The 22,174-nt window shown below is 40.9% G+C and overlaps 2 protein-coding genes across 4 annotated transcripts in view; one reads left to right on the top strand and one right to left on the bottom strand.

Moving 5' to 3' along the window:
• The window catches only part of tbc1d13 (TBC1 domain family, member 13), a 38,425-nt gene that overhangs the window by 10,118 nt on the left and 6,133 nt on the right, over positions 1-22,174 (bottom strand). The window contains exons 3-12 of one of the 3 annotated variants that reach the window (XR_011882831.1): positions 21,457-21,497; positions 20,400-20,461; positions 17,772-17,871; positions 16,926-17,008; positions 15,766-15,925; positions 15,229-15,430; positions 13,136-13,299; positions 11,519-11,679; positions 10,380-10,437; positions 1,835-1,932 (exon numbers count right to left, since the gene is read on the bottom strand). Coding sequence is in view for 2 of the 3 variants with exons in the window: in XM_072240375.1 (XP_072096476.1) it covers positions 1,835-1,936; positions 10,380-10,437; positions 11,519-11,679; positions 13,136-13,299; positions 15,229-15,430; positions 15,766-15,925; positions 16,926-17,008; positions 17,772-17,871; positions 20,400-20,461; positions 21,457-21,497 (1,133 nt within the window). In the remaining variant the exon portion in view is untranslated. Of the gene's footprint in view, positions 1-1,834; positions 1,937-10,379; positions 10,438-11,518; positions 11,680-13,135; positions 13,300-15,228; positions 15,431-15,765; positions 15,926-16,925; positions 17,009-17,771; positions 17,872-20,399; positions 20,462-21,456; positions 21,498-22,174 lie in introns of all 3 variants that reach the window. The other 2 variants (XM_072240375.1, XM_072240377.1) reach the window with 2 other exon arrangements.
• The window catches only part of zer1 (zyg-11 related, cell cycle regulator), a 41,939-nt gene continuing 37,155 nt past the window's right edge, over positions 17,391-22,174 (top strand). Inside the window, exon 1 of the mRNA XM_072240372.1 lies at positions 17,391-17,454. The gene's annotated coding sequence lies outside the window, so the exon portion shown is untranslated. The remainder of the gene's footprint in view (positions 17,455-22,174) is intronic.

Raw genomic sequence — 22,174 nt, 5'->3', positions numbered from 1 at the left:
ACAGTTAGATAGATTTTTGTATAGCAGGAAAATTGAGGGTTATGGGGAAAAGGCAAGTAGGTGGGCCAGATCAGCCACATTATTGAATGGCAGAGCAGACTCGACAGGCCAGATGGCCTACTCCTGTTCCTATTTCTTATGTGTTGAGATTGAGAGCTTCAAGTTCCTAGGAGTGAACATTACCAATAGTCTGCCCTGGTCCAACTACATGGACACCACAGCCAAGCAAGCTCACCAATGCCTCTATTTCCTCAGGAGGCTAAAGAAATTTGATATGTCCCCATCCACCCTTATCAAATTTTACTACGATGTACTATAGAAAACATCCTATTTGGACTCAACACGGCTTGGTATGGGAACTGCTCTGTATCTGACTGCAAGAAACTGCAGGGAGTTGTGGACATAGCTTAGCGCATCACAGAAACCGAATTCACGTCCTTAGACCCTGACTACATTTCTTACTGCCTCTGTAAGGAAGTCAGCATAATCAAAGACCGCGTCCACCTTGGAGTGTCTCTCTTCTCCCCCTTCAATCAGGCAGAAGATACAGAAGCCTGAAAACAAGTACCACCAGTCTCAAGGACAGCTTCTATCTCCCTGTAATGGTTCCCTAATACAGTAACATAGACTCTTGACCTCACAATCTACTTCGTTCTCTGTAGTTATTATATTTCATTCTCCTTTGTTATTTGTTTTCCTTGTTCCACCTCAAAATAGATAGATAGAAACTTTATTGATCTCAAAGGAAATTAGTGTCACAGCAGCATTCCAAGTGCACAGATATCCACATAGTTAATGCACTATGTAATGATTTGGTCTATATAAACAGTATGCAAGACTATTTGCAATGTTTAATCTGCAATCTTCTCTTCTCTCCACTGACATTGCTTAATGTGCTGGGCATTTCATACACGTCTGACCTGCATTTCATAGCCTTTGCACGACTTGTTCATTTTTCCCCCTCTTGTTCACTTTTATACACACACCCCTCATTAATCTATCAAATAACTGGTGTCATGAACAACCTATGACTATGGTAATCCACCATTCCAGTTCCTTTTGGCAACTTAACACTAACTTAGTTTCATTCCTTCCTAGGTCTGATGAGGGGTTTTCAATCTGAAACATTAGTTTTCTTTTTTCACACATCCTTAATAGCAGTAATGAAGTAGAGTATCAAAACCTCAGCTGCTCCCCTACTTGCTGACAGACTTGAGGTTAAAAATTATCCTGTATCTGAGGGTGGATCCTGAGTCAGAAGATTATAGGTTCAAATTCCACAACAATGACTCAATTCACACTACTGATGTTCCGAAGGAAGGCATCCATCCATACCATCTTTGGCTGAGAGATTAAGTTAAGACACTCATTTAGTCTCTCAGATGTCATGCTACTTGGAAGAGCAAGGGAGTTAACAATGGTGTTAACCAGCATTGCTAAAACACAATATCTCATTTCACTCACACTACTTCTTGTGGGAACCTGTGGTCTTCTATAGGCAGCAATGGAATCATTTACAGAGTTTCTGAACACCCAGAGGGCATGGAAAATGTGACATAAAAGTAATTGTTTTCTTTGGAGGCTACCTGATCTGCTGCTTTTTATTTCAGGCTCCTAACATGCTGATTTTAGTGCCTTTTTTAATTAAGCCCCCCCCCCCAATTTGCACCCAAGTGAATTGTCAAATAGACATTATTATGGGGAAAAAAGTGTCCTGATGTACGTAACTCTGAAAGACAATACTTTCTTGCACGAGTCAAACTAAAGTATAAAATGGTTGTCATCACCCCAACCTCTTGGCCTTTTGTAAAGTTAGAGATTTTCCAGTACTCACCAAATACTGGGCCTTTGGGACAGTGTAATCCCCCACCTGATCTTTGGAGATGGGATTCAAAGGTACTTCCCAGCGTGCTGCTTTTCGAAAGGAACCCACTGTCTGATAAGAGGAAGTCACTTATCAAGTTTGAAAATAGGAAGCATTTTGTTCATGAGACAGGTGAGAACTAAGGCTTCAAGTCAGATATTTAGAAATAGTATATATAGTACATACAAATCCACGAGTATAAAGAAAAAGAGAAAGTCAGATATACAGAATTAGACAAGTACACTCAAGGAGACAGACAAAGACAGCCAGACAAGCAAAAAGACTTGTACACACAAGCAAAGTCAAATAAGTATGTATAGACAGAATGTGGTGTTAGCTGTTTTAGGTGGACGTAAGATAGGTAAACCAAAGGCGGCAAACACCAACACAGACACACGTGAAAGTAAGCAGACATGTTGGTGACCACTGTGCATGTGGCCACATACACACATCCCAAGAGAAAAGGACTGAGGCAGGTAAACACAGTCAGGGGCGGACAGATGTACTGAGGTGGGTAGACATATTCACATTGCACTTGCAGAGATGAGCACAAACAGTCCAGTGCAAAGTCCATTTATTAGAAGCATAGGAAATTAAAGGCTCAAGTTTTGTGAAAATCCCAGCGCAACATTGTTAAAGTATGGAGAAAGGGATTAGGGAATTCAGCAAGATCACATTAAACTGATCCGAGGACAGCCTGCCACTAACTGACTGACTAAACCTGCTTTTAGCTGGTTAAAGTGACTTTGAAGTCTACTTCAATTCCAAAGCAGAAGTCACCACCTTAAGACCACAAGACACAGGAGCAGAACTAGGTCATCTGGCCCATTGAGTCTGCTCCGCCATTCAACAGACAATAGGTGCAGGAGTAGGCCATTCAGCCCTTCGAGCCAGCACTGCCATTCACTGTGATCATGGCTGATCATCCACAATCAGTATCCAGTTCCTGCCTTATCCCCATAACCTTTGATTCCGCCATCTTTAAGAGCTCTATCCATCTCTTTCCTGAAAGCATCCAGAGACTTGGCCTCCACAGCTTTCTGAGGCAGAGCATTCCATACATCCACCACTCTCTGGGTGAAAAAGTTTTTCCTCAACTCCATTCTAAATGGCCTACCCCTTATTCTTCAACTGTGGCCTCTGGTTCTGGACTCACCCATCAGCGGGAACATGCTTCCTGCCTCCAGCGTGTCCAATCCCTTAATAATCTTATGTGTTTCAATAAGATTCCCTCTCAGCCTTCTAAATTCCAGAGTATACAAGCCCAGTCGCTCCAATCTTTCGACATATGACAGTCCCGCCATCCCGGGAATTAACCTTGTGAACCTACGCTGCACTCCCTCAATAGCAAGAATGTCCTTCCTCAAATTTGGAGACCAAAACTGCACACAGTACTCCAGGTGTGGTCTCACCAGGGCCCTGTACAGCTGCAGAAGGACCTTTTTGCTCTTATACTCAATTCCCCTTGTTATGAAGGCCAGCATGCCATTAGCTTTCTTCACAGCCTGCTGTACTTGCATGCTTGCTTTCAGTGACTGATGTACAAGAACACCTAGATCTTGTTGTACTTCTCCTTTTCCTAACTTGACTCCATTTAGGTAATAATCTGCCTTCTTGTTCTTACCACCAAAGTGGATAATCCCACATTTATCCACATTAAACTGCATCTGCCATGCATCTGCCCACTCACCCAGCCTGTCCAAGTCACCCTGCATTCTCATAACATCCACCTCACATTTCACACTGCCACCCAGCTTTGTGTCATCGGCAAATTTGCTAATGTTACTTTTAATTCCCTCATCTAAATTAATATATATTGTAAACAGCTGCGGTCCCAGCACTGAACCCTGCGGTACCCCACTGATCACCGCCTGCCATTCCGAAAGGGACCCATTAATCGCTACTCTTTGTTTTCTGTCAGCCAGCCAATTTTCAATCCATGTTAGTACTCTGCTCCCAATACCATGTGCCCTAATTTTGCCCACTAATCTCCTATGTGGGACTTTATTCAATCAAGGCTGATCCTTTTTTTTGTTATCTCCTCCTCAACCCCAGTTCCCAGCCTTCTCCCCGTAACCTTTGATGCCATGTCCAATCAAGAACCTATCAATTTCTCTTTAAATACACCCAACAACCTGACCTCAGGCAGCAGAGTTTCAAAAATCAAAATAAATGTCATAAAACTTAATAACCAGAACAACCACCAGCTAGCCCTACAAGTCTGCAAGATCAAAGAATTGGTTGTTGACCTTTGGGGGAGGGGGATGTGGTGGTAGTTGACTGCTTCAAGTTCCTCGGCATCCATGTCACCAGCAACCTCATTTGGTCTCTCTACACGGACGGGCAGTACTTACGCTAATTTACTTTCTAAGATTTGGCATGTCCACAAGAATTCTCTGGAACTTCTACAGATGTGCTACAGAAAGTATACTGATGAGTTACATTTCAATCTAGAATAGCAGCTGCTCTGCTTTTGACCAATGGAACCTGCAGAGAGTGGTAAACTGAGACCAGTCTATCATAGACTGGGTCTCTTCCATCCAGTCCATCTTCATGCTGCAATGCTACGGGAAGGTCATTGGTATCACCAAGGATGCTTACTACCCTGGCCTTTTCCTTTTCTCTCAACTGTCTTCTGGGAGAAGAGACAAGAGCTTGAAATCCTAAGTGTACTGATAAAGAATAGCTTCTTCCCCACTGCTATAAGACTTCTGAACCAATCAGTTCTTTCACAAGCCCTTCCTGCTGGTGTAGCCACATTCTTGTACTTTTAACTCTGTCAGTTGTTCCATTACTGTTTAATCATTTTATCATTTGTTTGAACTACTTCAGATTGCACGACAACCTTTGCGCCATTCTGCTGTTTTGTGCATGTTGTAGCAATGAGAAATACAATGTACACTGTTTATGCTGTGAACTTTATGCAAACAAGGAATTGCATTGCACCCTGGTGTATATGACAATAATGTAATCTAATCTATTACATCCAAGCAAAAGCTAAACTCCATCATCTCACTTAAATTATCACTTCTATTTATTATACTGATTTACACAAGGTGAAACACAATTCAATGTACAAAACTGACCAGATTTCAGCTCAGAGTTGTTATCAGAGATTAAGATTCACTCAGATTAATTATGAATCCAATTTTTTCTTGCTTCCACTTCATTTCCTGCTCTACTTACAAATGCATTGGAAAGAAATAGTTTAATTAAAATAATCCTGATGTAGCCAGCTCTCCTACTTTCAAACTGACTAGCATGTGTTCTGCAAGAGTTTCTTCTGAACCCTCCTCAGGAATTCACAAAACAATTTCCAACAATGATGAACTGTTTTCATCATCAATATTATTTTCATTGTTAGGCCACATATGAAACACAATTAAAAGGTTCAATGTAATCCAGTTCAAAGCATTCAATTTTAAACAAGATCTATTCCAAATCAAACACCATCCTAACTTGAACCTATATTGCCCAGTATTCTCCACTATTGTGTTACAGTTATGAATCTTTCCACATCTTCGTCAGCTGGACTGAAAAAAGTATTACCAACATTTCTAAATCATACTGCTCCTTGAGCCTGAAGCACTTATGTCAGCTCCACTTTTCTATTCTACCTCAATAACTCCAAATTCCATTAGTATCCAATCTGTTATACCAGTCTTGAATATATTATGTGACTGAGCACACATAGCCAACTAGTAGTGAGGAATTCAAATCATTCCGAACTTTGTGTTGGAAATTTCTTATTTCAGATCTAAATTATCTTGTTATCCTCACTAAAAATGCACTCTTTGCACTCACTCTGTTAAGGCTGTCAAGAATTTCTGTGCATTTCAATGAGATTTCTTCTCGTGTTTTTTTTTTAAAAAAGAGGAGACAAGCCTATTCTATTTTCTTTTGATTAAAAGAAGCCTACTATTGAAGGAATTAATAGGTTTTCTGTATAAGCCTTCTGCCATTTTACTTAATTTCAGTATTCCCTCCCATTCATTTCATTTTTAAGTATTTAGCCTTCTTTCCCCGAGTTTCTTAGGATTTATTTGTGACCTTTGCTTGAAATGTCCAATCCTAAGAAAAAAAATCTCACACCCACCAGTTCTGAAACTTCCTCCAGCAAGGTCGCTGGACAGCTAATTCAGGAAAATTACTGTGTGTTTTCTTAAGGCACCTTTAATGTAATTAAATATCCAAAATGGGAGTGCTACCAAATAAAATTTGACATTCATGCACCCATTAGAACAGAAGATCAAAAGTCTGGTCAAAAAGATAACTTGAAAGAACAGCTTAGAAGAAGAAAGACAGACACGAAATGACACACTTTAGAAATACACAGCATGAGGACAGAGCCTTGGCACTTAAAGTCACAACGGCCAGTAGTGCAGCAATCACAATCACAGGTGCTCAATAAGCAACAACTGAAGGTGCTCACGTTCCTTGGTGAATGGTTTTGGATGAGGGACATGGCAATGCAAAGCTGGAGGTGAAGATGGAAAGTGAGGTCATCTTGGGATTTGAAAACAAAGGGAACAGCTTTGAAAGGTGAATCAATCACAAACTTGAGTAAGTCTGCAGATGCTGGAAATCCAAAGCAACACACACACACAGAAAATGCTGGAGGAATTCAGCAGGTCATGCAGCATCCATGTCAAAGAAAAAAAAGTTGACGTTTCAGGCTGAGACACTTCTTCAGGACTAAGGAAGGGAGAAGATGCCAAAATAAAAAGGTGGGGGGGGGGGGAAAAAGAGGAGAAAGATGCTAGCTAGAAGGTGATAGGCAAAGTCAGGTGGGTGGGAAATGTCAAGGGTTAGAGAGGAAAGAATCTGATAGGAGAGGAGGTTGGACCATAGGCAGGTGAGAAAGTGAAAGGTCAGAGTGGGGAATAGAGGGCGGGGGGGGGAGGAGAAAAGAATTTTGTTCACCAGGAGATATCAATATTCATACCATCAGGTTGGACGATACCCAGATGGAATACAAGTTGTTACTCCTTCACCCAGATGGTGGCCTCATCTTGGCACAAGAGGTGGCCATGGATCAACATGTCAGAATGGAAAAGGGAATCAGAATTAAAATGTTTGGCCACTAAGGAAGTCCCGCTTGTAACAGATGGTACGGAGGTGCTTGACAAAGCAAGCCCCCAATTTACAGCGAGTCTCGCCAACGTAGAAGAGCCGCATCAGGAGCACCGGACACAATAGACAACCCCAGCAGCTTCGCAGGTAAGTGTTGCCTAACCTGGAAAGACTGTTTGGGGCCCCTAATGGAGTTGAGGGAGGTGGTGTATGGACAGGTGTAGTACTCAGGCCACTTGCAGGGATAGTACCTGGAGGGAGATTAGTGGGGATGGACAAGTGAACAAGAGAATCGCGGAGGGAGCTATTCCTGTGCAAAGTGGAGTGGTGGGGGGGGGGGGGAGGTAAAGATATGTTTAATGGTAGGATCCCTTTGGAGATGGCGGAAGCTGCGGAGGGAATGTATTGGATGTGGAGGCTGATGGGGTAGTAGGTAAAGACAAGAGCGACTCTATCACTGTTGAGGCGGCAGGAAGATGGGGTGAGCATGGATGTACAGGAAATGGAGGAGATGCAGCTGAGGGTAGTGTCAACAGTGGAGGGAGGGAAGCCCCATTCTTTAAAGGAGGAGGACATCTTTGATATTCTGGAACGGAAAGCCATGTCCTGGAATAGATATGGTGAAGGCAAAGAAACTGAGAAAGAGGAATAGTATTTTTACAGGAGATAGGGTGGGAAGAGGTAAAGTCAAGATAACTGTGGAAATCAGTAGCTTTAAAAAAGTTGGTTGGCAGTTTGTCTCCAGAGTGAAGACAGAGATTGAGAAAGGGGAGGAGGGAGGTGTTAGAGATAGACCAAGTGAATTTATGGGAAGGGTGGAAGTTAGAGGCAACGTTGATAAAATTGATTAGTTCAGCATGAGTGCATGAAGCAGTCGTCAATGTAGCTGAGGAAGAGTTAGGAGTACAACTGGGGAAGGCTTCAAACAGACTATTCTACATAGGCGACGAAGAGGCAAGCACAGCTAGGGCCCATGTGAGTCCCAATGGCTACCCCTCAAGTTTGGAGAAAGTGGAAGGATCAAAGGAAAAATTGTTCAGGGTGAGGATCAGTTGTGCCAGACGGAGAAGCGTGTTAGTGGAGGGGGATTAGTTGGTTCTTTTGTCAAGAAAGAAGCTGAGAGTTTTGAGACCTTCTTGATGGGGAATAGGAGTGTATAGGGACTGAACATCCATGGTGAAGATGAGGTGGTCAGGGCCAGGGAATTGAAAGTTAGTGAGGGGATTGATAACATGAGAAGTGTCACAGATATAGGTGGGAAGGGACTGAACCAAGGAGGATAGAATGGAATCGAGAGATGAGGACACGAGTTCAAGTGGGGCAGAAACAGGCAGAGACAATCGGCCTACCTGGACAGTGTGGTTTGTGGATCTTGGGTAGGAGGTAAAAATGAGCAATGTAGGGTAAGGGAACTATGAGTTCAGTGGCAGTGGTTGAAGTTCTCAAGAGTGGTTGAGGTCAGTGATGATGTCAGAGAGAGTTTTCTGATTGTGAGGAGTGGGGTCCTCCTCGAGGGGTAGGTATGATGAGATTTCTTGTCTCAGCAACACAGAGGTCAGTGCACTACACTACAACAGCACACCCTTTGTCTGTGGGTTTGACAGTAAGGTTGGGATTGGTGCAGAGAGTGTGAAGGGCAGTGTATTTAGAAGGGATAAGGTTGGAGGAGGAGAGAGGAGTGAAGTCGAGGCGATTGATGCCTCATCAACAACTTGAGATGAAAAGATCCAAAACAGGCAGAGAGCTAGAGCAGGCTGTGCAAGAAGAGAAGCAGGGTTGAAGACGGGAGAAGGGGTCATCAGCATGGGGTGTAGAATCCTTGTCCAAGAAGTGGGCTCAGTGGAAGAAGAAATCGATGTCATGGCAGGCATGGAACTCACTGAGGTGCAGGCAAAGGGGGACAAAGGTGAGGCTCTTACCGATGACATAACTTTCTGCTTCAGAGAGAAGGTCAGAAGGAATAGTGAAGACACAGCAAGGATGAGCGTGGGATCGAAGGGGGAAAGATAGCTGATGGTGTCAGAGGAGAAAGGAGGGTGTTCAGGGAAGGTGGGGTGGGAGGACGATGGAGGCTCCAAGGACACATGAGCTGATAGTGGGGTCTGAGAGATGTGGGGTTGCAGAGTGGTGGTGGAGGAAGGGGAGAATGGGGGTACAGCGGCAATGCTTGAAAGTCTTGGCCTGGAGGTGCTGGGGGTCAAGGTCCAGGCAAGAACCAGAGCTAGAGGTCGTGCAATTAGCAGTTTGAAAGTGTCCAGATTTTGGATGAGATGACACTGATGTGTTGCCTAACATCCAATAAGGGTAAATGAGAATAAGGACGACAGTTTCTTCAGACCGCTTAAGTTACAATATGGATAGCAGAGCTTTGGACAACTGCAAGCTTATAGAGTGTAAGAGGCAGAAGTTGAGCAGAAGTAGATGGGAGTCCTCATCACCAGAGGCAATAAGAGCAGAAGAAGTGGTTTAGCTTTCCTTCAGGGTATCCATTGCTTCAGTGTGTTTGAGAAATTGGCCTCCAGTGTCTCAAAAGCTAGCTTACTCGGTGTCCTCCTGGTGGTACAAGCTCGTTATTTTAGAAATTACAAGGAAGATTCAATTCTACAGTGTTGTTGGATCTCATGGCACTACAGTAGGATTATTTTTAAGTTCACCATCTCACCATGCAGCTTAGCATGATAGGCATCTCTAGAGCACCACCACCATATGGACGTTGGGTGAGTGAGGGAGGTAAAAAGGCTGGGGGATACTAGCAGTGCGATCTGCAAAAGCTGGTACCAATTCTAAATGCCAACAATAGGTCCTGCAATAGGAGGTATGAAGCTGATGTAAGACACAGCAGGAAACAAACAATTATCAATATAACTTAATAGATCCTGCTCACTTTAGGAGCAGGATCTATAGCAACAGGAACAGGTACAGCAAAAAATTAAATCCTATAAAATGAACACTAGTGGCTGTGCCAATGCAGTTTATTTTCCTCTGTAGAATATCAGAGTAAGGTTTTAGCCAAATGACATCACTTTTGCCTTTAAATGAGAAGGTGTAGAGTTCACACTGTCAGCAGTCCCTGAGAATGGAGCTCGAGCTCTGGGTGGCACCCCCCAGAAGGATATACTCACTCTCGATGGATACAGGTGAATCTATTCCACCCTGCAAGTCCAAAACACCTTCCCACAGTGATAGGACTAACCCCACCACACTCCACTCCACCCCAATGAACTCACAAAAGGTGACATGGCATAGACGGAGCATTCACGTCATGGCCTATCAGACAAGTGCAACAACACTCGCACCTTACCGGATTATTAATCAGCCTAAACCCCTCAGGAGTTAAAAGATTACCAGCTAACGTGTTCACAATCTTCTTTTGCTTCATTAGTAACTTGCAGAATCTCAAATACAGTTTCATTAGGGAATTCATTCTTTCATATTTCCTCACCTGTAGCAGTCTCATGTTTATTGTGAAGTCTCCAGCAAGCAACTGATCTCGAATCAAACTGCAAGAAAAACACAACAGCTTTTACTACCTACAATAATTACTTAAAAACTATCATGACATCATTTATACTTAATCAGACAAAATATTATAATGATGTCTAGAATTATTTAAACATACTTAAGTATGTTTATTGAATATACTCATATATTCAACTTACTTGAAGTAATTTGTAAAGCACCCAGTTTCAAGTCAGCTGTACACATAGCACTCTCTCCAACTAATCAAAGGAAATTTCTTCATATGCGAAATACCTCATTTATCTGATGTGCAGATTACCCTGCCACACTTCAAAGTTCATCTTCTACTTCTCATTCCTTATATCATTTAAATACTTGTAAACTTCCACAGCTTTAGAACAACCCAAATGCATTGTAGGTAATGAAGAACTTCTGTTATAGAATAGTAAGTATGAAAACAATCTTAACACAGCAATATCTTAGGAACAGAACAAAGTCAATGACCACATAAAAGGTTCCAGTCACACTGGGTGAAAGATAAATATTCAGCAGGATAACCAGAAAAGACCTACTTATGAAATAATGCAACAAGGGATTTAGTGCAGAGAAAAGGGGGGACATCCAAATAGTTAGGCATCCTCTCTGTAACAAATTGGGCTCAAGCTTACAAAATGTGACTCATAAACTCACTCATAGATAGGACCCACAGTAGATGCAGGAATTGAGCTTAAGAAATACTTGAAAAAGATAAATTCTCAGAGCTTTGAGGGATCACTAAATATAATTTTGAAAGAATTGGCACAGGAAGTATGAGTGAATCTTACTGCTGCTGCCGTTCAATATACAACATTTGTTGAAAAGAATCTGCAATATACAAATTTGAATGGACTGTTCTGAAACTTAGTACCCTGACAATCTGTGCTCACAATCTCAGGCTCCTACCCTAGTGGGTAACATGAAAGAGCTTCAAGAAACAAACCAGGTTATTCCAGTGAATTTGAGCGACGGACAGCCTCGATTAACCTCACATTCAAATATGTTGACTTGAAAAGAGAAAGCACTGCATCTTTTATAAAGCGCAACGACTCTCATGTCAGAAAAATGATGGATTTTGCAACTTACATCAACATGGCACAGCAGACTAGGATGAGGAAATCAAATCTGTCAACGTCAGAGAAGAGGGAATCCCATATTCGGATAACATCAGGAAGAAGGAACTCCTGTGATAGCAGCAGTGTGAGCCAGCGAAAGGCAAAAAATTGTGGTTTGATATTCTGCTCTTGCTGGAATGCAAAATGTAAAACCACGTGAAGCATTGGCCTGAATTATCCAATTACACAGTATTCACAGTGTAAGTACAAGCTATTACATTTCCATAGAGCTCACGGCTCCCACGGGCCTCCTCCATTGCACTTTCAATTTCGTGAGTAAAACATACTTGGTATCCTTTTCAGGCTTTCCTTTAACTGATTCTATGCCATTTATCTCATCTACACCACATATTTTATTTATTTGTTTTGGATATACAGTGTGGAACAGGTTCTTCTGGCCCCCAAGACACGCAGCCCAGCAACCTACCAATTCAACCCCAGTTTAATCACAGGACAATTTCTAATGACCAATTAACCTACCAACTGGCATGTCTTTGGACTGAGCGAGGGAACCGGACCATTCGGAGGAAACCCATGTGCACACTGGAAGAACGCAAAACTTACTTGCAGAGGACGGTGGAACTGCGACTTCCTGAGCTGCAAAAGCAACATGCTAACCGCTATATGCTACCACGTTGAAGGTTCTATTTAAATACAAGCTGTTGCTGTTCTTAGCAGATCTCCCATGTGTTTACTCACACTTAGTCAGATAATACACTTGATAGGCCATTAGTGTTAAGGCATGTATACAAAATGCATTGTTCTTTTTAATGGTAACAATGCCCCTGAGACCACAGAATCTGATTGTGAAATGATAGGATGCTGAAATGGATCAGCATTTTGTTGTTTGATGGGACAGGTCTGTGAATTGGAAAAATAAAGAAATGCTTACATTCATTGTACTTCTCACCATTACAAGACATTACTCTTAAAAATTGGCCATATTTCAACATACTGAGGTGATGAAAGGCATTTATATGCAAATATTTCTTCATACAGACTGCTTGGATCACTTATTTCCCCAAATATATACAAACTTTCCTGACATGTTCAGTGTATTTTCTCTTGTTTAAAAAAGCCCTTGTTTATTTTCTGATATTTATCTCTCTCTTTGAAGCTTGTTATTTGGAGTTTAATGTCAACATTTCTTTAGCATAATCATTTACATTTATAGTACAAATGCATTGAAGCATGCAAGGAGAGTTATCAATAAAAGTTTGACTAAGAGAATGATGAAAGAGGAAGAAAAAAAAATTTTAAGAAGTGTCTAAAACGAGGAGGGGCGAGGGCAAAGGACACGAGAGTCTAAGATTTAGATGGCTGAAGGCAAGTCTGCCTATGATTCAGTGAGCGAATGAGGAATGTGTAATGAACCTGAAATCTCAGAAACTGGGGAGTGTGGATTCAGAGACTTTATGGAGGAGCAAGACTATGGATGCTTTTGAAAATAAAGATTTAAATTTTAAAACTAAGGACATGCCAGACCAGTAGCTAATGTCAGTCAATGAGAGCACAAGGTATGATGGATGAATGGTTTGAAACACTCTCCACCATTCAGTCTTATTTGTCTTAATACACCTTTTCGTACCAGTTTGAGATACAGATCCATGTCTTTCTCCTTCAGTGTAGAGTAAACTTTCTCCATTTTACAAGTGATCCCACACTGCGAGTCATCTAGGCTCTTGATGAAATTGTCCCTGATCTCTGACATCAGGTTTGTGAAACAGAAAAATGTGTCTGCTTCTGCATGTTCTGGATAATTCAGGGAAACAAAGAAAAATATAAAACAGGCAGAATTCCATTTCCCCACATTTCTAACTAGAAGAAAACAAACATTTACACAACAATAGCTTGTATCCCTGTAATGGCCTTAACATTGCAAAATGTTCTAGAGCTAGAATTTAACACTGAACCTTACAAGAAAGCAACAAGGCAAATGAGCAATAGTCAGACAGATTTTTTTAATGAAATAATTTGATTTAAATAAAGGTGGAAAGGCAAGGAATTTTAGGGTGGCAAGGCCAAAGTTTAGGATCTTGGCAACTGAAAATATGGTTTGCAATTTTAAACTAGTTCAATTCAAAGATGATACCAGAATTTGAGGAGTTCTCATATCTCAGAGTTATAGGGCTGGAAGAGATTACAGAGACGGGAAAGGTGGTTGAGGGTGGTAGTGATGAAACCTTAGAAGGATAAGAAAATTAAAATAAAAATCCTAAAGTTGAAGTGTTGCACGAGTTGTATATACTACTGAAATCAACAAGCGAATGGAAAACATTTCATCACCTGATGGCTTTTGCAGCCACAGACTGGGAACGGAGCAGCATCAATTTAATATCAATCAAACAACAGGAATTCTGCAGATGCTGGAAATTCAAGCAACACACATCAAAGTTGCTGGTGAACGCAGCAGGCCAGGCAGCATCTCTAGGAAGAGGTACAGTCGACGTTTCAGGCCGAGACCTTTCGTCAGTTCTGACTGAAATGTCGACTGTACCTCTTCCTAGAGATGCTGCCTGGCCTGCTGCGTTCACCAGCAACTTTGATGTGTGTTGCTTGAATTTAATGTCAATGTTGTGTTATATGGTTATGGGTATTACAATAGTCTCCAAGCTACTAATTTGTGTATAGAGGGTAAATAAAGAAACCATTCAGGGCCCTCATTCTGAAACTGCCAGTGATCCCTGCTAAGAAACACATGTTCAGGAAGGAGAGAATGGTTCAGTTACTGAATCCTTAAATAAATGGCTCACCAATAGACATTGACAAACATTTGGATTGAATGAAAAATCAAAGACCATAATAATTCCTAAAAAACTTCTTAGAGTTCTAAAAATATGAAATGCACTACTACAGTGGGACTGTTGATGAAAATATTCTGGATGCCAGTTCAGGGAAAGATGTGAAAGCACTTAAGGGACAAATTTATAGAAGGACATATTGAAATAAAGTGGAATGAGAGGAGGCTTATACAGAGAACCTAGTTATTCTTCAGAAAGAAAGGGTTTTCTTATAAAGAAGTAGTAGAATCGGCTCCGTCCTGACAAAGGGTCTGGGTCTGAAACGTCGACTGTACCTCTTCCTAGAGATGCCGCCCAGCCTGCTGCGTTCACCAGCAACTTTTATGTGTGTCGGTTGTAGAATCAGCTTACCTTTGTTAACAATACCTGAGAAGAGATCTCACTGAAATGTGAAAAGTTCTTGGTAGCCTAACAGAGTGATTGCCAAAAGTTTGATTTTCATAAATAGACAGTGTGAATCAGATGATTTTCAGAACTAAGGTATTTCCACACAGCACGTTGGAATCTTTGGAATTTCCTATTGCCAGTGAGCTGAGAGTTCTCAGTCACAATGCAAGGGATAACAGAGATTTGGATACCAATGGAATCAAGAGTTATTGGGATAGAGTTGACATGCACAATGGGCTTAAGGAGCCGTATGAAATAATATTATTTATATTTATTATTTCTTATAACACTGCTTATATTAGTTAGTTAAAATAATCCATTCCTGTGGCATAACTTTGTTTAAAAATTTTGGTCCCATCCCGCAAATGCAATGGAAAATGGATGAAATCTATTTAAAGGGGAGGAAAGCAGAGACAGGACAAGTAGTTCACAACAACGTATCATTCATTAATCCTGTGGTTTTCATGTCACGACAGAAGTCTCAGAACTTCACCTTTCCACTCTGTGTTCGGATCAGTAGCGAAGGTATAGTAAATTGGACCCACAATCTCATTCATGCCCTGTACATAAGCGATTCCTGGATTCAGCTTGGCATAAATGAATAGGATTCTCTCAACCACCTCCCAGTGAGCCTCGCAGCCATTGGGGAGCACTTCATATTCATTGGCAGAGGCAGTTTTGCGAGGGGAGCAAACCTATTGAAAAAGGAAAAATATCCAGGAACTAACTGGAGATGCAAATTTAATTAATATCTTGGCATAGCAGTGTACAGAATAAGCAAACTAATTTAAATTAATTGAAACTATTTGCTGGCAGATATCATTTAGACACAACTGCACCAGGCAATACAGATGAATGAAACTTTAATAAATGAAGAAAGTTATCAATGAAGTGTAAAATATCTTTAATCACTGAGAAAAAATACCAACAAGATTAAACTGAGCAAGAAACAGCTGATGCAAATGCAAGTTCTTGCCAGGCTGAATCAATTATTAGAAATATAAGAATTATTTCATAATGCAGATCTTACATTTGTGACACCACTCCGATTATGTGCAACTGTCTGGGATTTCAAGGTGGTTTGCTCTACCCGCTTTCGAAGTGTTTCAAATTCATTTTGGGGATCCATAATCAGAAGACATGGATAGTCAGTAGGCCGCTGGAAAAATGCCATGTCTGGATATAGTCGCCTGGAAGAGAGGAATTAAATAAGAGCGAGTTAGAGACAGTTTAAAAAGAAGAATTCCTTCACTTCAACTTAAAATACAAAAAAGTTAATTTTCTGATCTCCTCTACCCCTTTTTCTATATATACTGTACACTCTCATGACTCCTGTACATTTCTTAGGCAAAGTTAGGAACCCAAATCCACACCAGAACATCAGAAAAATCTTAAGTGGGCTTGACCAGCTACACAATGTTGGAATTACTGATTAGGACTTCATGAAGCACAATAGCAAGATGAAACATTTAAATTCAATCCAGTGCAATACAAGGCTACATAAATTTTGTTTATATTCCCGAGTTTAAGATATTCGGGCATGATGAAACTAAAAACACAAGAGATTGTGCGGATGTTGGAAATCCAGAGCAACACATATAGCATGCTAGAGGAACTCAACAGGTCTGGCAGCATCTATGGAAAGGAATAAACAATCAACCTTTTGGGCTGAGACGGTTCATCAAATTAAGTGTTTAAAAATACAGTACATTGAAAAGATTCAACAGGTTTGATACTGAGGGAAAAAAATCCCCAGTAAGGGAATGAAGAATCACAAGGCATTATTTTAAAATTAGAATCAAACCATTTAGAGTTAGATTGGCAAGTACCTTTTACATATTGAGTGCTAGATATCCAGAACTAAATGTGTTTGTTAGGGATCAACTGAAGAATAGATTTTTGTTAGATAAATGCAAATACAGGCTTGGAGCACAGGTAGGTGAATAGGAACGACATACAGATCACTGTGATTTAAGTGAATTTTAAGGCAGTCAAGGGGACTGAGTGATCTCCTGTTTCTATATTCCTAAGGCACTACAATTTCAGAGAACTTGCTCTGCACAACCATTCTCACAGTTTCAGTTGCAAAACAACTGCACATCAAAAATATTTTATCTCTCACAATCATGTTGGGAATATCCCAAGAAAATGAAAGATGCTTTATCAGTACCAATTTCTTCGTCTTCTTACCGGACATCTTTGTCAATTTGCAGGAGAACCTCGTTGTCTTTAAAGTAAGTGTTCCATTGACTATCAGGGTTTGGATTCAAGGGCTGTTCAGAAAATGAATGGGAAAAGGAAAAATTTAATTGTAAGAAAATACTGGAAACTGGAGCACCTGGAAGAATCCACATGGTCACTGTGCAAGTTCCACACAATATGCTCCGACTTTATAAAACACTGATCAGACTTCAAGCTGAGGCACTGCCTGCAAGTCTAGCCACTACAATATAAGAAATACGTGATCGTGCTGCAGACAGTGCATGGGAGATTATCAGGGTGTTGCCTGGAATGGAATGTTTTAGTTATGATAAGAGATTGGAAAGGCTAGCTCTGGATAGGAGGAGGCTATGAGAGGACATGATTGAGAAGTATAGATAAGGTAGACAGCAAGAAGCACACCCCCTTATCATAGATGAATAAAACTGTAAAGTAGGGGCAGGGGAAGAGAAAGCGATTTGGAGGGAATTCAAAGACGATCTCCTTCACCTGGAAAGTGGTGAGTACCTAAAATACACTGCAGAATGATGGAAGTAGAGCTGTTGGCAGCATTTAAGAAATGTCTTGACTAATATTTCAATTGGTACTGAAGGCTACAGGCCAAGCGCTGGAAGATGGGATCAATATAGATTCGTGATCAGCATGGACATGGTGGCCAAATGGCTTCTTCATATGCTGTATATCTGATTCTAGAAAAGCAGATCACTGCAGGTGCATTAACCCTAGGACCTGGTCCTGGATAGCAGTTAAAAGTATGAAATAAATTGATTAATGAAAGCTGTTTGCCCTCCTGACAAAAAGTAAACAGGGACTCACGTGGTCTTCTAACGTGACATCCTCTCGAAAGAAACCCAAATTTGCCCTGGCAATGCCAGGCTGGATGATCATTTCCTTCAAGAACTGTGCATAAATTTCCCTGCAAATCAATACACCAAGTGCGGTCAGATTGAACACAGACCAATCTTTATTCCACATATACCAAAAAAACGTGCTCCCTATGTTATTAAAATCCATCCTGGTAACCGCTCTGCTTCAATCCGTCCTCCTGCTGTAGACAGATGTACAAAATACTACACAATCAACTGAAGCAGTTTTTGTTTTAATGCTAAGTAAGACCAAATTGAGATCTTACGGGGTGGGTGGCTGTCCCTTTAAGGTTATATATAAAATAACTGTTGTTAGATGACACTGAAGGAAGGAAGCTTAATTATTGTTTTGGATGCAGACCAGAAATGTTTCAGCCCTGAAGGATTCAGCATTTTACATTACTTTGTGAATCTAAAGAAAGCAGAATTCCTCAAATTAAATTTACAATTCTTTATAAATAGTATAACTAGAAGATTATGTCAATCCAAAAGCACTAAGCCAGAAAAATAGGCTCAGAGAGAACTAAATGGAAGTTGTTGAAAAGAAAATGTATAACAGGTCATAATTATCCAATACACAACATCCAATTTTGTCTATGTTGGCTTTTTTGAGAAGAGAATTTGCCCCTTGAGGCAAGGGACAAACACCAGAATTAAGAGCGCAGTTAGCGGGGAGGGAGTCACCCTATAGGCTTTAAAATTACAGTTCATACCACTCCCAATACATAAATGCACAATAAATTATAAGATTGCATTTGTAACAGCAGGTGCTCAAAGTAAAATTCGATGCCCACCCCCAATTCCTGTCACAACAAGCTGCCTCGACCACAGACTGGGACTTCTGTGGGATACAAGCACTGCTCTAGTCAAGTTCATTGCAATTTTATTTTAGCAATAGGCAAATAATATTCAAATGGAATTTCCACATTTTGTATGAAATGAAGAATAGATGCTGGGATAAATATGAGCCCGTTACCATTGCACAATCTCCAAGTAATTTCAAAAGCTGAGCAGTCAGTTCCAATGAACATTAAGCTATCAATCATACAAATCAGTGGCTGAATTAATTTAAATGTTTAGTGTGTAAAGCTTCTTTAAAATAAAGTCCTCTTACTGATATGGATGACAAGCATTTCAAGTTAAATTGTGCATTGCTTCTGTGACTTTTTGCTCTGCTACTTGACCTTAGTAGGAAGCTTATGGAAAGACACACTTTTGAACACTGATCAAAAAGGCTTCACATAATGTCCTCAAGGCACTAAAAAGATAGACAGCGGATTATATTGAGTGTTTCTCTGAACAGACTGTCAGTCATTTGACAAAACATTACACCACAAGAACATTTGAAAAAGTACAAAGGTGTTGCATAACTGATGGTGAGCTAACTAAACAGGTGTGATAATGTCACAGTTGTGACGGGGAAAAACATCATCTCCTCCTGGATTTCAGAAAGGAAAAGAAAGATGCCCTGTTTTTTTTGGTCAGTATTCATCCTGACAATTGTCTAACACTGGACTCTGATTCTGAAGTACATGTACCAACACAAACATCAGCTGCTGCTGGATAATCCACCACTCCGATGAAAGAAACCCTTTTGTCTTCCTGAAAACAACTTGCACCCAGTGCAAAGAGCTGCCAATGACCATATGCTGATGGCATCATTTGACAAGCCTCTGTAACCCCTCTCTCTATATGCAAAAGAAGAGTTTTCCCTCACATGAATTTATGTAGGTACAGCTATGTCAAAGTAGCAAGAGTTTTTAAGCCTCTCTCTTCCTCCAAAATAAAATCTCCTCACCCCGTAGCTTTAGTTCCAGTATCAGCCCTTTTTACAGTAAAAAGGCCTTCCCTCCACTCCTACCCTCTCTGAATTACAGGATTGCCCTGAACCCCAAGAGGACAGGACCCTCATGAGCAGTAACAGAAATGCAGCTCTTCACCAATATACAGCACTGTGCAAACGCCTTAGGCAGCTATACATAGCTAGGACGCCTCAGACTTCTGGACGGAACTGTAGTAATTTTATGTATTGCACTGTACTGCTGCTGCAAGAAAAAAATCATGACATATGTGAGAGATGGTAAATCCCATTCTGATATGGGTCTCTATTGTGGACTGCGTGTGGGAAGGGGGCAGGAAGAGGGGAATCATAGTTATGAAAAGAGGAAGGGAGGTGACAAGGAGCAGGAAGCACTAGAGGGACATTCATTAAACCAATTGTCTTGAATCAAATGACCTTGCCTACTGTCTCAGGGCTCGGTGTGTCTGCACTCGCGCACCCACCACCCATGGCACTCCTTCTCTGCCACTTGTCCCACACCCCTCCCACAGCGCTCCACCCTTGCCATTCCCAACATCCTTTGCTCCCACCAGATTTACAAACTTACTGTACGCTTCATGTTGACAAATACAGTACTGTAAAAGTGAAAAATCCTGGAAACACTCAGCATGACAGACTACATCACCAACCTGAAACATTGGCTCTGTTTCCCTCCCCACAAATGGCCATTTCTATTTTTATTTTAAGAGTTCTAGCATCTGCAGTTTTTGCTTTGACTTTTCATAAGCACTTCTTTACCTTTGTTTCTTCAAGGAGGAGCTCCACTGGGTCTGCTCTATGGGAAGATAATTGAGGAGGATCTAAGTGGAGACAAAATATTTATGAATTAAGGAACAACTAACAAAATACAACAAGAAAAGGGCGAATTTTTATATTGTTTAGAACAGGGAAACAGATCTTGTAGTTCTTTGAGCCACTAGCATTAATTATGCTCCATTTGAGTCTCCTTCTTCTACCTTATGTAAAACCATCAATATTTCTTCCCTTTTCATGTAATTACCAAATTTTCTCTTAATTATACTTGTGTTATTCCCTTCACTTTTGTCCCACAATTTAGCCACTGTGTGGTACAGACATTCCCCATTTTCTATCTAGGTGTCAGTGTTACCTAACTAGCTGGAGTTTGGTCCGCTCCTGTTTAGGCAGTGCCCCATCCTATAAGTCAAACGCTTTCATGATCATAAAGAACTACGGGCAACAATTTGCAGTTGTATAACATGTTTAATCCGGCAAACTGATTCAGGGAGCTTACACCTGTATTATCCAAGCATCTGATAAAACAAAAGACATTAAGTCATTTGACCAAAGCCATGGTTATAGAGGTAGGTTTTAGATGCAAACCCTTTGTCTGTTTTGTACACCCCCTTTAAAATTATACCATATTTATATTACATAAACATTGTAATTTTTAAGAGGATATTTCAGTGGACACTCTGACAGAGATGTATAGGCAGGACCATATTTTAATTGCTTGGGCAGACTGTTGAATCCCAGCCTCACTAACAACAGTTTCTATATTTCCGACAGACAAATCTTGAAAAATTTGTTTTCAAATTACCCTTTCACAAACCCAGCATGCACAAATGGCTTCAGAGCAAAAAATCCCTCAATGTTCTTGGTGTTGATAGTAATGGAAACTCCCCAATTTTTCTGAATATCTCTGTTTACAAGTCATTAAAAAGTGTGCAAGATAGCAAATGACTAGGCAGAGCAATTGTGTGCAAGATTCATGTGACAAAAATTCAAGGAACACATCCAGTGTTGGCAACCCGAATTCTCTTAAATGCAAACTTACCTTCCAGCAAAGTGAGCGCAGCCCCCCTTCAAATGGAATTCCTGTGAGAAGCAGGTAAAAAGCTCAGACGTGACTCAGCACCATTGTGAAGCACAAAAGAGAAAGAGCACATACTCCTATAATTGTAGTCATAGGGAAACACAGCATGGAAATGGGACCTTTGCTCAGCAAGCCCATACCTTATACTTGCCAAACAATTGGTACTAGAACATACAATCATCACAGCGATATTTGATTCTGTGCTTTGCACTCCCTGGATTACAAATATTAAATATCAAAAATATTAAAAATAGTTAAAATTGGTACATATTAAAAATTTAAATTATAAATCACAAATAGAAAATAGAAAAATGGGAAGTAAGGTAGTGCAAAAAAAAACCGAGGCAGGTCGGGATATTTGGAGGGTACGGCCCAGATCCAGGTCAGGATCCGTTCAGCAGTCTTATCACAGTTGGAAAGAAGCTGTTCCCAAATCTGGCCGTACAAGTCTTCAAGCTCCTGAACCTTCTCCCAGAGGGAAGAGGGACGAAAAGTCTGTTGGCTGGGTGGGTCGTGTCCTTGATTTATCCTGGCAGCACTGCTCCGACAGCGTGCGGTGTAAAGTGAGTCCACGGATGGAAGATTGGTTTGTGTGATGTGCTGCGCCGTGTTCACGATCTTCTGCAGCTTCTTTCGGTCTTGGACAGGACAACTTCCATACCAGGTTGTGATGCACCCT

The sequence above is a fragment of the Mobula birostris genome, chromosome 22 (genome assembly GCF_030028105.1).
Source record: "Mobula birostris isolate sMobBir1 chromosome 22, sMobBir1.hap1, whole genome shotgun sequence".
Classification (NCBI taxonomy): domain Eukaryota; kingdom Metazoa; phylum Chordata; class Chondrichthyes; order Myliobatiformes; family Myliobatidae; genus Mobula; species Mobula birostris.
The sequence above is the reverse complement of the archived record's forward strand: the minus strand, read 5'-3'. Positions and strand labels throughout refer to the sequence as shown.